Below are 12,517 nucleotides of genomic sequence, written 5' to 3' on the forward strand. Positions count from 1 at the left end.
ACTAATTCAGAACCCACTCCACCACCACCCCCCCAAAAGAAAAATCCAACTACAGGAGGACCAAGGGTAAGGAAAAGCTAGCAAGTTTGTCAAACTCTCCAAGAAAAGGCAAGCCATTTTTATTTTACTGTAAAGCTGTAGTAAGTTTTTAGTGGTCAGGTATCTCTGAGACTCTTTATTAACATCAGCTTTTCTTTTGTTAAGGTAGCAGCTACTGTTTAATTCCACAGTACAACCAAAAGGACTGAGTTCTTTGGTGTGGTTCAAAGCCAACAGAAGCAGAGATTAGGCAAGTAAGCGTAAGTTAGGTACGTTGGGATGACCAGCCCAAAGCAGAAACAGTTCTGTTATGTGTAAGGTTCCTTTTATCTCCATGGAGAACACTAGCATTGTGACCAGATGGCCTATCAGACCGGAGTCTCACCTCAGCCATTCAGCGGTTCAGCTGTTTTACAGTAACAGCTTACTGTCGGCAAATAAAGCAGCAGGCTCAAAGCACAGAGAACTGCAGTCAGTTTCTGCAGATCTGCAAGTACAGGCTCTTGGCACTCCTCTGGAAACAATGAAAACCTATTTTTGTTACAGCTGTTTCACAATTCTCTAGTTCCTGAAGCACAGAATAGGTTAATTTTAAAAAAACTGGGGGGGGGGGGGGATATGACAGCATTTGAGGTATTTGCTGCTATGAAATGAAGCTTACATATGCAGTAGTAAACAGACACTAAGCACTCTGTTTCTCATTTATTTCAGGCAATGACAGTGGTAGAATTTAAACCCTCATGTGGGATGAGGGCACAGCCAATAATGACATCATATAGAGTTTGTTTTCTACATAGTCAAATAATATAAAAGTTTCATGAAACTCATCACTGGGACAGCCAGCACAGTCAGTCCATGAGTTGTCTATTCAGTTAGACCAAGCTTCTTCTTCAGAGATTCTGGCATTTCAGGTGGAGGTGGGCGAGGAAGTCTGAAATAAACCTTCACGGAATCGTAGATGAACCACTGTAGTGCAGTCAGGGTACCAATCATAATGATACGAGCAAACAGACCTTTCCATACACCTGTAGAGTAAAACATAAAGCGTGAGTAGCGTAAGCAGCTAGGAAAAAACCCAAATCCTCCCCAAAACACAAAACACCACAAACACTTGATCCAAAATACATGAAGGTAAGGACATACCTTTGAATCCAAGCCTCATAAGAACCTGTGAAGCAGAACTGCCCTTTTCTTTGTTCAACACAGACACCACTGAGTCAGCAGGATGGGAAACAATTGCACAGAACACACCAGCTGAAAGAATAATTTAACATTAGCTCTGTGGTGTTTCAGCTGTACCATTACTGGGCACATTAAATGCAATCAACTGAAACCGCACCTTCTAATAAATTGCCAATAAACTGCACAGAGATTATATCAAGCCTCCTGGTATCCTAAAAGAACAGCAGGTACACACTTATAATGTGATGTGAATATTGGATAACACCTCGGTTCTGCTCTTGCAGCACCTCTTCTGCTAAAACAAAACTCCTTCTGAACCCTTGGATATTGAAAATCCCCCTTCCATCCAGATTTCTCTCCCCTTCCTTCAACCTCTCCCACCCTAGCAAAGATGCAAGTTTTTGCACTTAAATCAGCTGCAGTTTCTGAACCTGGACATTAACATTGGGAATACATAGGAACAGAGTACTGTCCTACTACAGGCCCATTTTCCATGTGCAGACAATGTATTTTTCCCTCGCACATTTTAAAGTTACAAGTAAATTCTCCTGTTCTAGTTCCACCTGTTGGATATTCTGAAAAGGGATAGGCTTCTAGAGTTACAGTATTCCATTAATGAAGGGTAGGACTTAAAGGGTAGGATTCCTTACCAATATACCCTGCAATAAATGTGACGACTAGCTGTTCTCCTTTCGAACATTCACTTCGCGGCTTGGGAACAACATACTTGTAGAGAGCTTCAACAGTACGTTCAAAGCAGGCAAATTTCATCATTGTGTATGGAATCTGTCTCATCCATAGCGGAGCAACACCTTTATAGAAACTTAACCAGAGAAGAGAGAAACTCAGTTTCATTTTCACACTATTTAAGTATGTTTCTAACTTGAAAAAAATTAGTTGGCTTATTGTTGCTATTGAGAATACAACTTCTAAATACTGACACTATAAGGCTTAAACGTCTCAATACCTACAGAGCAGAAATTTAGCTTTTATTAGTTCCCAAGTACTAACTTAAAACAGCAACACAAATCAGAATTTACCTGATCCCTACGCTGCACAGCTGTTTTCGTAGTCCCTTTTCAGACTACAATACATTGCAGTAATGCAGTACTGATACTATGACTGCAGTAAGGCTCATGTCTGCATACCAGCCAAGTCCCGATAGTGATAAATGACTTGTATATATACAGCCACTTCTATCAGAACAGAAAGCTAACATGCAGTTATATTACTCTTACATGCCAATGACTCAAGCATCTTTGACTGTACAACCAAAAAGTTGCTGAGTATCTCTGACTGGAACTGCTAGAAATGGACGTTATCCAGCAGAACTCAGCACAAAGATACTCACAAAGATGGATCTAAGGAGCATGTGGAATTAACAGCCTGTTCAGCACATATTCACTGAAGTACGTTAACTTGTTAACTTGAAATACAAAGACCAAAAAGCATTATTAAGCTAAAGCCACATTAGTTTTAGCGAGAGTTTTTCATTAGGAAAAAATACTCAACATCAGGAACGTGAATATAAATAAAAATTAAAATCAAGAGATACTTACGCCCAGATGCCTTCTTCTCCAAACATTTTAGGTACAGCCTGCCGGAGAGTGTTAGCATATCCAGGCTGTGTCTGAATACGAACTTTAGCAGCTTCCATTGGAGCCAGAGCAATGTCAGCAAAAAACTCCGCACTGGCAGATGCGGCTAAATATAGTGAAGTACGCCACAAATATGCATTTTCCTGAAGTGAATTTAAACACACATTTTTATTAATGAATCATGCTTTTGTGATTACTCTGTGTTGCTATTATGTTGCAGATATATAGCCTCACTTAAGGCTTACCTCTCCCAGCATGTTGCCATACAGGATTTTGAAAACTTCATAGAAACCAAATTTACAAAGCCCCTGCATGGAATATCCAATAAAGGTTGGGGCCCATCCCTTGGCCAAGCCACGAACGCCATCTTCTTTGACTGTCACTGAAAATCCATTGAAGATGCTCTTGTATTTTTGTGGATCAACCTAAACAGAATAGGCAGTTAACTGCTTGATACAGCTTAGTATTTCCCTTCTCACACCATCATCCAAACATAAAATTCTTAGATTTTTCATACAGCTGGCTTCCTACGGTTCCCTGGACAGAGGACAAATTTACCACAAGGTTACATTAATGTAACTGCAACAGTTACTTGCTAGTCTCAAACCCTAACTTTAACAGCCAGTATGCTCCTCAATACTCAAGAACCACCAAACTGTCTGAATTTTTCTTTATATTTATTCTCCAAATCAACAATATGACTTTCTATGTGGGAAAGATTTACTAAAAACACTATTCTAACACTGTCAGTAGTATACTGGTATAATTATGTTTAGAGCAGATTCTTTAAAAATTTGACAGCTTGTCAGCAATCTCATCCACTCTACACATTATACCTATATACCCTCAAGTGTCACCACAAACCAAGCCTGATGATTCACCTGATTTTTTAATCAGAAAAGGTTATTTGTCCACTGTTAGATCCCTCCACACAGTCAGACTTAAGACAGGTAGATGGAGCAGAGCAGATCAAAGAGTACTCAAGAACTTGTACACTTGCACTTTGACTTCACAGTAAAGGCTACATATGAATTAATTTCTGCACACAAAACTTGGGAGTGAGATTTTATTAATAAATTTCTCAGAAATTAAAAAAGACCAATTTTAATTTTGTTTCACGTGAAAGGAAACCATTTAACAGAAATTCTTAAACAGGTCACCCTGACAAATTTTACATCGCATCACACTGTTACTTTTCATATTTGACACCATCCAACATTGCCCCAGAGGATAAGGAGGAAGATATCAAAGTAGAAGTCAACCAGACCTTTCAAAAAGAGCTAAGGGACATGCATCCCAACCTGCAGTGACTGACATTTTGTTTTGCAGCATTTCAGAAAATTGGCTATTTATTTGGGCACTGTAAAATGAGACTATGCTCATGTCAGAACCATGCTTAATTATCATCTACATAAAAGGTGACCTCTTCTTGAAAAGACATGAGAGGGCAGGCAATGCATTTCTTCCAGGAGAATCCAGGAAGCATTAGTAACATACTCTGTACTGGATCTGTAAAGAGATTACATGCTGAGAGGTTTTACAAGGTCACACCTGGCATCCACATGGAACTGTCTTCTTGCACTTTCTCTAAACGCTGGAGAAGGAAGGGGAAGTATCACCACCTGTACCACATAAGCAGCCCAGGACTGCTAGCCCAAGCCAAGCACACCTACCAAGCCTGGGAAGTATGAGGCCTTGCTCCCAGCTGTATGGGCAGCATCGTACAGCTCTCAGGCCTTCTGCCCACTATCCCAATTTGCAGTCAGATTAAGAACTGTTTGGCATGCTACATCCTTTCTACCCATGATCAATCTCCTTCTTCCCAGTAAACTCAACCTTAGGCAGGAGTAGTCAAGGATTTTGAAGTCCATGGCAACAGAAGAATGCACTTGAGCTACACTGTCAAAAATAAAGCACATACTCAGATACAGCTATTCCCTACTAGCAGAAATAGGGAATTCCTACACAGTTAGCCTGGTCTCAATGTGAATTTTGTAGAAAGCAGCATGTTGCCCTCATCTGATGCACCCTGTGTTTGTCCAATATGTTACAGAATGACGAGTTTGAGACCAGAATTTCAGGCGCTCTCAAGTATGTGAAAAAGCCTCTCTTGTAAGAATGCTAAATAAAGGCCATCCAGCAGAACACAATTTTAAAGAGTATCACATGCAGTATCCCCAGTGCAATTAGCAGGTCTGATTAATTCATAGTTCCCTCGTAATTTCAGGAGTTCCACCATTACAAAATTGCCACTTATATAATCAGCGTCAGCCTATGCAACAGGGAAGTCATTAACTACTGTATTTCCAGAAATTTAGAAGTGTGCTTTCATTTGCTCCATTCTTGAGGCACAAATTTACCTGAATAAATCCATTAGTATATTTTCAACCATGGCTGTCCACTAGATGATTTTATGCGCAGCTGGTATCACAAATTAAGTGCAACGTGATGACACTCCTTTCAGTTCAATCAAGAATCAAGTCAAGGAAAGTTGTCCAAATCAACCACCACAAGCACTGATGGCCTTACCAATATTATTTCAAGCTTTACCTATTCTATTCAAAGTGGCATCATTAGAAAGTATCCAATCCGTAAGCCATGCATTGATATCCACAATGTTAATGGATCAAATTACACATGCATGTCACTCCAGGCTACATATTGTAGCTCTTCAAAACACCAAAGATACTATTTACTTTCTCCAAAAGCACATGACCAGTGCTAGATAACCTACCAGCCAGCAAAGAGTAACATTGTGATGAGTGCCTTTCAGCACATATAGTCAAACGTGCCTTAAATGTAGTAAAAAAATAATTCATCCAGACTATCCTAAATGCCTCTGCTTCTCTTGAAAGTGGTGTTTTGTTAGTCTTACAGCAGATTTGCTAAAGCAGCATTCAAGTTCACTCACTTCCTGTCATCCAGAAAAGACTGTGTCCCTACTGTGAACTCTTAATATGCTGGCTACATAGCGAAAAAGTTCAAGAAATGTTTAAGTCGATACAAACCTGCATACGACATTTCACTAAATCCAGAGGTACAACAGCAGTGTGTGTCAGGCCACAACTTAGGACCCCACCAACGCCACAGAGAGCATAAAACTTGAGCGAGCCATATTCACAACTGTATTCTGCAGCAAAAAATAAAGACACACCATGCTTTTACATAAACTCCATGCACTGTTGGACAATGATGTCCAGGGGATAGTTTATGCCTTCAATTCATTAGTAGATTAAATATACCACACTAAACATGCTTTGTCAATGTCATGACATACCAACATGCAGAACAAACCTGCATTCTGCATTTAACCAGGTCTAGAGGAACCAGTGCCGTATGTGTCGTTCCACAGCTAATAATCCCACCAAGGCCACAAAGCACAAAGAATCTGCCTGAGCCATATGCACAGCTGTATTCTAGTTAATTGAAAGAAATTACATATATATGATCAATCATAAACAGTAACAAAGATCAGAAAAGAAACAAAATCGACAGAGTGCTACCTTCTCAAAAGTATTAAACTGATATCACCTCCCATGCTATATTGTTCAGCTGTAGTGATATAACAAAAATTCCCTTGCTTTAAATTAATACCTTTTGGACTGACAAAATTTGATTCTAAGCCTTCCAAATTGAGTTTATTCCTTTAAAAAAGTAATGGAAGAAACAGTTAAGTTTTAGCTCATGGCACAAACCACAGAAATTAATCCCAGAAACTGACAGTAGAAATTATGACTCCAAGTTGCAACATCCAACATTTTCTTATATCAAGGAATAAAGCAAGAACAGTGTTTCTCTAGTATTCTGGAGACAAAGCTTCTTCGGTTAAATATTCTGCGACAGTGCAAGTTCTGCATTTAAGTAGAGACCATAGAGATCTACGAGACCAACGCTGGATTTTTCTTTATGCAGATGTATTTTCACATATTCTTCAGATTCTTTATACAGATTTTTTTTCTTAAATTTTCTTTCAAAAAACAGAAATTCTAATTTATACAGCTTCTGTTTAATGAAATTGCAAATGTTATTAATCGTTACATTCAAGGTTCATTAAATAATCTTTTAGACCACATTTAATCAAGGGATACTTCATTTGTACTGCTCCATACAGTACTGTCATAAGACCATCCAGTCTTAAAAGAACAAGTTATTAATGTTTGCAAATTCCAACAGAGCAAAGTTACTGGAGCTGAAAAAACAAGAATTGGTTTCCCTCTTCCATTGTTGAAGAAGCTACAGAAGGTATGACCAGGTGCAACCAGAAAACACTCAAGTTTACATTTAATAATATCCTGAATAAGCATATAGAAAATAACATACTATGTAGAAAATATTCCTCAAAGTAGAAAGGGATAATTTAGGCTCTTTTGCTATTACACCTAGTGATGTTACTTCAGTGTAACTGAATAGCGTTACACCAACTTCGTAAGAACTATCTCCAGAGAAGCACTAATGACAAAGACAGTGAAAACCTATCCTATTCAGAGCTTTTTTGCCCTGTCTTTTTTGTTCTGAAATAAATTCCTTTATGAACACCAACAGAAATTTACAATTACGTTCAACAGCATCTACGTAGCATCAGTTAACACATGCAGGCTTATCCAACTCATAACTTTGCTACTGCAAGGGAACTTCTTCCCCAAAATGTTCCAGATTTTACATTACATTTTACAATCTCATTTCTCACCTTACTTTTCAAAATCAATCACCAAGACAACAAAAATGTAATTTTTTCTTTTTTCTATAAAACTACAAACAGCAAACCACAGACACTGTATTGAGCCTCAGCTTAAAGCAAGAAATCAGTTAACAGTCAGAATAATGCATAACCTTGACAATTTTTTTTTTCATTGAAGTACTACTCAAGACTGCAAATATGCTGGTCCAGGAGTTACATGTACCTCTAAAATGGCTTGGTTACGCTAGCAGATTTGCAGACAGCAGTAATACTCTGTTTACAACTTGCCAGAATGACTGGTTAAACACACACAAACAAGGCTCTCTGTGCAGGTGTAATCAGAGAACAGACGCCGGAGTCTGTACTACAGAGCAGGTATGTCCAGCTGTATCTTTGGCCTGCAGCACAACAGCACAGTGGTAGTTACCATGCTGTCCAGATATCAGAAGCATTTGTTCACACTTCCTTTTTCACAGCAATTTAGTGTTAGAAGTCGTACTCCTCAACCGACAGACATTTATAGAAGCCACAGAAAAGTAGAGCTTTGTGTATCTACTTTATTACAATGCTACTCAGACTGACCTGTTGGCTAGGTGTTCAAAAACAGTAATTAAGAAAAGCAAGCCAGTACCAAATTAGGCTTGAGCTCTTTACAGGTACCTAAGTTTGTAGTGATATAGCAGTATTAGGAAAAAAAGCCACAGTAGACATGGCTTTCTGCTTCAGAAGTACAGTCAAACTTCCTAAAAACTGTTACCTGAAAAGCAAACAGGCTAAACATGTAGTACAGACAGCAAGAAAGTTATTCTAATACACCTACACACTGAGTTAAGACAAACACCCTGAAGCTACTCAAACACAAAGCACAAAAATAAGTCTACTCTGTTAAGACAACTACATTGTTACTATTTCATTTCTCTGCTTCTGATCTGACAGTTAACAAGGACAAATTCCAAGGGCTGATTATAAAACACTTTGTCTCTGAGCTGTGTTACAGCTGATGCCCTGATCTGAACTCAAAAGGTCTTGTGGTTTGTACTGACTTTGTGTGACCTTGCACAGGCTCACATACCTTCTGCAACGTGTTACTCTCCCAACACAAAGGCCACAGAACCAACTGGTATGTGAAATAATGAACAAAGCAGAACAGACTACAAAGACTAAGAAACTCTGGTCACCTTTTGACCGCATGTGCCTACAAACAGGATGAAGATTAAGCATAATGCTTTTAAGAAACAAGTGCACCTACTGAATATATTTAGCATGCCAAAGGGTGATTTAGGGCTTTAGTTAGCTAGCAACGAGATTACTACGCTGAAAGCCAATAGTACTTTCTTGAAAACTTAATAAAACCCAACACTGAGTTCTGCCTCTCTGTCACATTTTACATGAATGTTCGCGCAAGAGCACTAACATACTTCGATAACCACAGTACTTCAGAAGAGGTATCTTGCTGAAAGCACTTCATTTTTTTAAATAAAGGTAGAAAGATGCTTTTAAGTTACTAATAGCTTAAGAGAATCAGTTTTAACATCTACCTCTACTATTAGAAGTATCATCAAGGTCTGACCTCTGAAGTCACAAAAGTGATCACAAAACAGAGGAGGGACTTGCACTTTAAAATGCATCACTGTATCTTAGACAACAGAGCTATCTAGCACACGTCCCACAACTACAAAGAAGGGGAAAATAAAAAAAAAAAAAAAAAGAAACCCAAAACACCAGAACAGCTGCAGGCACTTCTAATGTGTCTGGATGTTCACATGTCCAGCTGCAAATAAATGCGGGTGCGGGGGTGGGGCAGAGCAGGGAAAGAAAGAAAGGATGGGAGAATTGGTCTTTCAAATCGATCCAGATTCACGTGCCGTTCTTCTCCACGAAAGGGACACGTACAGGCCCACAGCCTCAGTCCCCGAGGCTGCAGGCCCCGCAAGGCCAGAAAAAAACCTCTCTTATCCCCAAGACAGACTCCGTCGGTGGTCTCTGCAATTACTCTGAACTAGAACCCTCCCGTTTCCTTTCCTGGTAACACCAGATCCTTGCTGCCACCCGACACACACCGCACGGGGAGCGGAAGAGGCTGCCAGCGCCTCCCCCGCCCGTGCCCTTCCTCGTCCTCCAAGCGGGCGCGTAGGCCCAGCGCCGGCTCCTCCCCTGCCCGGCCGAGCCCCGCCGAGCGCTAACCCTCCCCCCGCCACCCCGACCGGCACAGCCGGCACCGGCGCCTCCACCGCCCGCAGGCCTCACCGCCGCCACGACCCCTTCCCTCCCGCTCTCACCTTCGGCGGCGGAGGCGGCCGCCAAGCTCCGCCGGGTGGTAGGCGCCTCCGCGGGCTCCGGGCGCTTCCTCACCCCATCCTGAACCAGCTGGAAGTGGGGGGCGTAGAAGGGGTTGAGTCGGGCGAGCGGCGCGATGGACGAGAACATGGCGACCTGAGGCGGGCGAGAAGAGCAGAGCGGCGTGGGACGGGGAGGCCTGCAACAGGCCCGGCCGGGTGGCCCCGCACCCGGGAAGCGGCCGGTCGCCCCGGGGCGAGCAGCGGGTCCCGCCGTGCGGGCGCCCCCGCGCCGCCCCAACTCACCTCCTAAGATGGCGGCAGCGCGCGGAACCGCTGCTCGGGCGGCAGCTCGGCGCAGAGGCTGACCGCGCGCCCGACTCCGTCACTTTGTCCTTCGCCGACGCAAGGGGCGGAGCCAGCGCCCAAGAAGCTGCGGGGCGATTGGCGGAGGCGCTCCGGGAACCGGCACTGTCACGCGCACGCGCAGACGAAGCCAACGCCCTTTCCCCCCCCCCCCCCCCCCCCTCACGCCTGCGCACCGCGCCCCCGCGCTGGGGGAGGGGCAGTCACAGCAAGTCCCAGGGACCGCTGGGCCGCCCCACGGGCCGGCGGGCTGAGCGCTCGCAGACCCCTGGAGACCGGAACGAGGCCGGTGCGGGTGGGCTCTCTGCGGCTCACGGCTGCCCGCCGGCTCCGCGCCTGGTCGGCGGCCGCCCTTGCCCTTGCCGAGGTCAGGCGGGCGCCGCAGCCGCCTTTGGCGGGCGGCCCGCCAGCCGTCAGGGCGTACCGGGGCAGCCTCCCCGCGTCTAACCCCGTGCCCCGACTCCTGCTCCTTCCGTCCCGCTGCCCGTCCCTGGGTGCTTGCCAATTCGCGCACGTGCTTCCCGCAGCCTCCGGGCAGCCGCGCTACAGCCCAGGGCACTGTCAAACCCGAGTCGCTGCCGACCTCCGGCTCCCCGGGCACCACAGGCACAGCCTCATGCCCTGGTTTAAGGGCCAGGTTTTAAGACGAGTTTAAAGAAGTGCTCAGTATCGCCCCAGATTCCAGCTCTGTTTACTCGCGTAGTAATACCACCTCATCACCGGTGAAGAAGCAGCTCCCTTAACAGAAGGTGCGCCCCCCTCACCAGGCTCCCGCCTCAGCACCGTAAAGGCCAAGCGTGGTCAGGGGGCAGGCCCCCAAATGCCCTGGCTGCTGCCTCTACAGCTGCACTCCACCTTTGGAGGCCGGGTGTGCCTGGCCTGTGCTACAGCAGCTGCAGCCACTCACAGAAGAGTCGCTGGGTAGGGGTTTGTTAAATAACATCTTGCCTTTAACACCTTGAACTCTGCCTTTTCTAATACAGCATGATTTCACCCATTTTAGTGGATTTACCTAGTACCAAACTGGCACAGCACAGTTCAGCTCTCCAGTTATGGACGAGATAAGAACTCCCAAGTTTTCATAGAATCATTCAGGCTGGAAGACACCTTTGAGTAGGGTTGATGGTTGGACTCTACCAAGTACACGCCTAAACCATATCTCCAAGCACCACATCTAAACGACCTTTATCACATTAAGGGATGGTGACTCAACCACCCCCCTGGGCAGCCTATTCCAATGCCTGACAACCCTTCCAGTAAAAATATTTTTCCTACTGTGAAGCCTATACCTACCCAGGTGCAGCTTGAGTCCATTCCCTCCTGTTCTATATCATTAATGACCTGTGAGCAGAGACCAGCACCTACCTCTCTACAATGTCCTCTCAGGTAGATGTAGAGAGCAATAAGGTCTCCCCTCAGCCTCCTTTTCTTAAGACTGAATAGCCCCAGTTCCCTCAGCCCCTCTTCACCAGCTTTGTTGCCCTTCTCCACACACTCTCTAGCATCTCAATGTGTTTCTTGTATTGAGGTGCCCAGAACCAAACACAGTATTCAAGGTGTGGCCTCACCAGTGCCAAGTACAGGTGGAACTTTCACCACCTTGATCATATCCCTTCTATCACAGTGCTCCATAACAACATGAGCACAGAAGACAGCAGAGCAGGAGGCACAGACTGAACATCCCAGCTACAACTTCTGGGCACAGAGCCATAATGCGGCTGAAGGTGCCCCTGCACCACCACACTGAAGAAACACCCCCTCAGTCAGCTCAGCAGCTCCCATTGAGCTTCCTGGGAGGATGACCTGCCACACCAACCATCTGACTTGGCCCTACCAGCTGTATTTCACAACCAAGCTGATGCAGGCAGACTGTCATACACAGGCAGAAATGACACGACCCTAACAGGACCATCACAGAAGTCTGGGTTGGCTAAAAGTCCCTCTTGAATGAAGTAGACTCCAGCTGCCAAGCAGGAAAAAGTCAGCTGAAACTTGCATTCCTTAAATACTTTCACTGAGCAACGGAGCCTAGAGTGCTGTTCACTGCCACTGGCAGCAATGAAGACAGGCCAGAAAGGTTGGTTTTGCCATTACTTGTTCTGTGCTGCTTACTTCCATCTAAACAATTGTTGGCAGCAATGTTTTAGATAAAAGCCAAACACTGATACTGATTTTTAATTAGCTAATAACCCCTAAGCCTGACAGACTTGGGCTCTTAATCTTCAAATTACATATAAATGATTGCAATTCTTGCAGACTTATGATTTTTAACATATAGAAAACTTCCGCTCCTTCCTTATGAAGGATGCCCACGTCACTATATTTATTTAAATACATGAATTTACAGTTACAGTCTGTGGAACAATCAGTTCTTTGGT

At 44.0% G+C, this 12,517-nt stretch overlaps 1 protein-coding gene and 1 non-coding gene across 2 annotated transcripts; both read right to left on the reverse strand.

Moving 5' to 3' along the window:
* Nucleotides 1-728: 728 nt before the first annotated feature.
* On the reverse strand, nucleotides 729-10,129 carry SLC25A3 (solute carrier family 25 member 3). The gene is made up of 8 exons (XM_086480086.1): nucleotides 10,080-10,129; nucleotides 9,777-9,930; nucleotides 5,828-5,949; nucleotides 3,065-3,244; nucleotides 2,781-2,962; nucleotides 1,872-2,044; nucleotides 1,183-1,293; nucleotides 729-1,064 (listed from the first exon to the last, which is right to left on the reverse strand). The coding sequence occupies exons 2-8, from the start codon at nucleotides 9,922-9,924 to the stop codon at nucleotides 904-906; spliced, it is 1,077 nt and encodes a 358-aa protein (XP_086336212.1). The 5' UTR covers nucleotides 9,925-9,930; nucleotides 10,080-10,129; the 3' UTR covers nucleotides 729-903.
* LOC147416373 (small nucleolar RNA SNORA53) lies at nucleotides 2,357-2,596 on the reverse strand. Its single transcript, XR_015184260.1, has one exon. It is a non-coding gene; the product is annotated as a small nucleolar RNA SNORA53 (small nucleolar RNA).
* Nucleotides 10,130-12,517: the final 2,388 nt, after the last annotated feature.

Source organism: Leptosomus discolor, chromosome 1 (assembly GCF_034619465.1).
Source record: "Leptosomus discolor isolate bLepDis1 chromosome 1, bLepDis1.hap2, whole genome shotgun sequence".
Classification (NCBI taxonomy): Eukaryota; Metazoa; Chordata; class Aves; order Leptosomiformes; family Leptosomidae; genus Leptosomus; species Leptosomus discolor.

Bases quoted from the DNA above. Each gene is read 5' to 3' on its own strand.
- SLC25A3 (XM_086480086.1), bottom strand. From the start codon at position 9,924: ATGTTCTCGTCCATCGCGCCGCTCGCCCGACTCAACCCCTTCTACGCC. The intron at 5,950-9,776 runs GTGAGAGCGGGA...TTTTTGCTGCAG, and splicing joins GGCCGCCTCCGCCGCCGAAG to AATACAGTTGTGAATATGGC. The intron at 2,045-2,780 runs GTAAGTATCTCT...TCTCTGGTTAAG, and splicing joins GGAGAAGAAGGCATCTGGGC to TTTCTATAAAGGTGTTGCTC.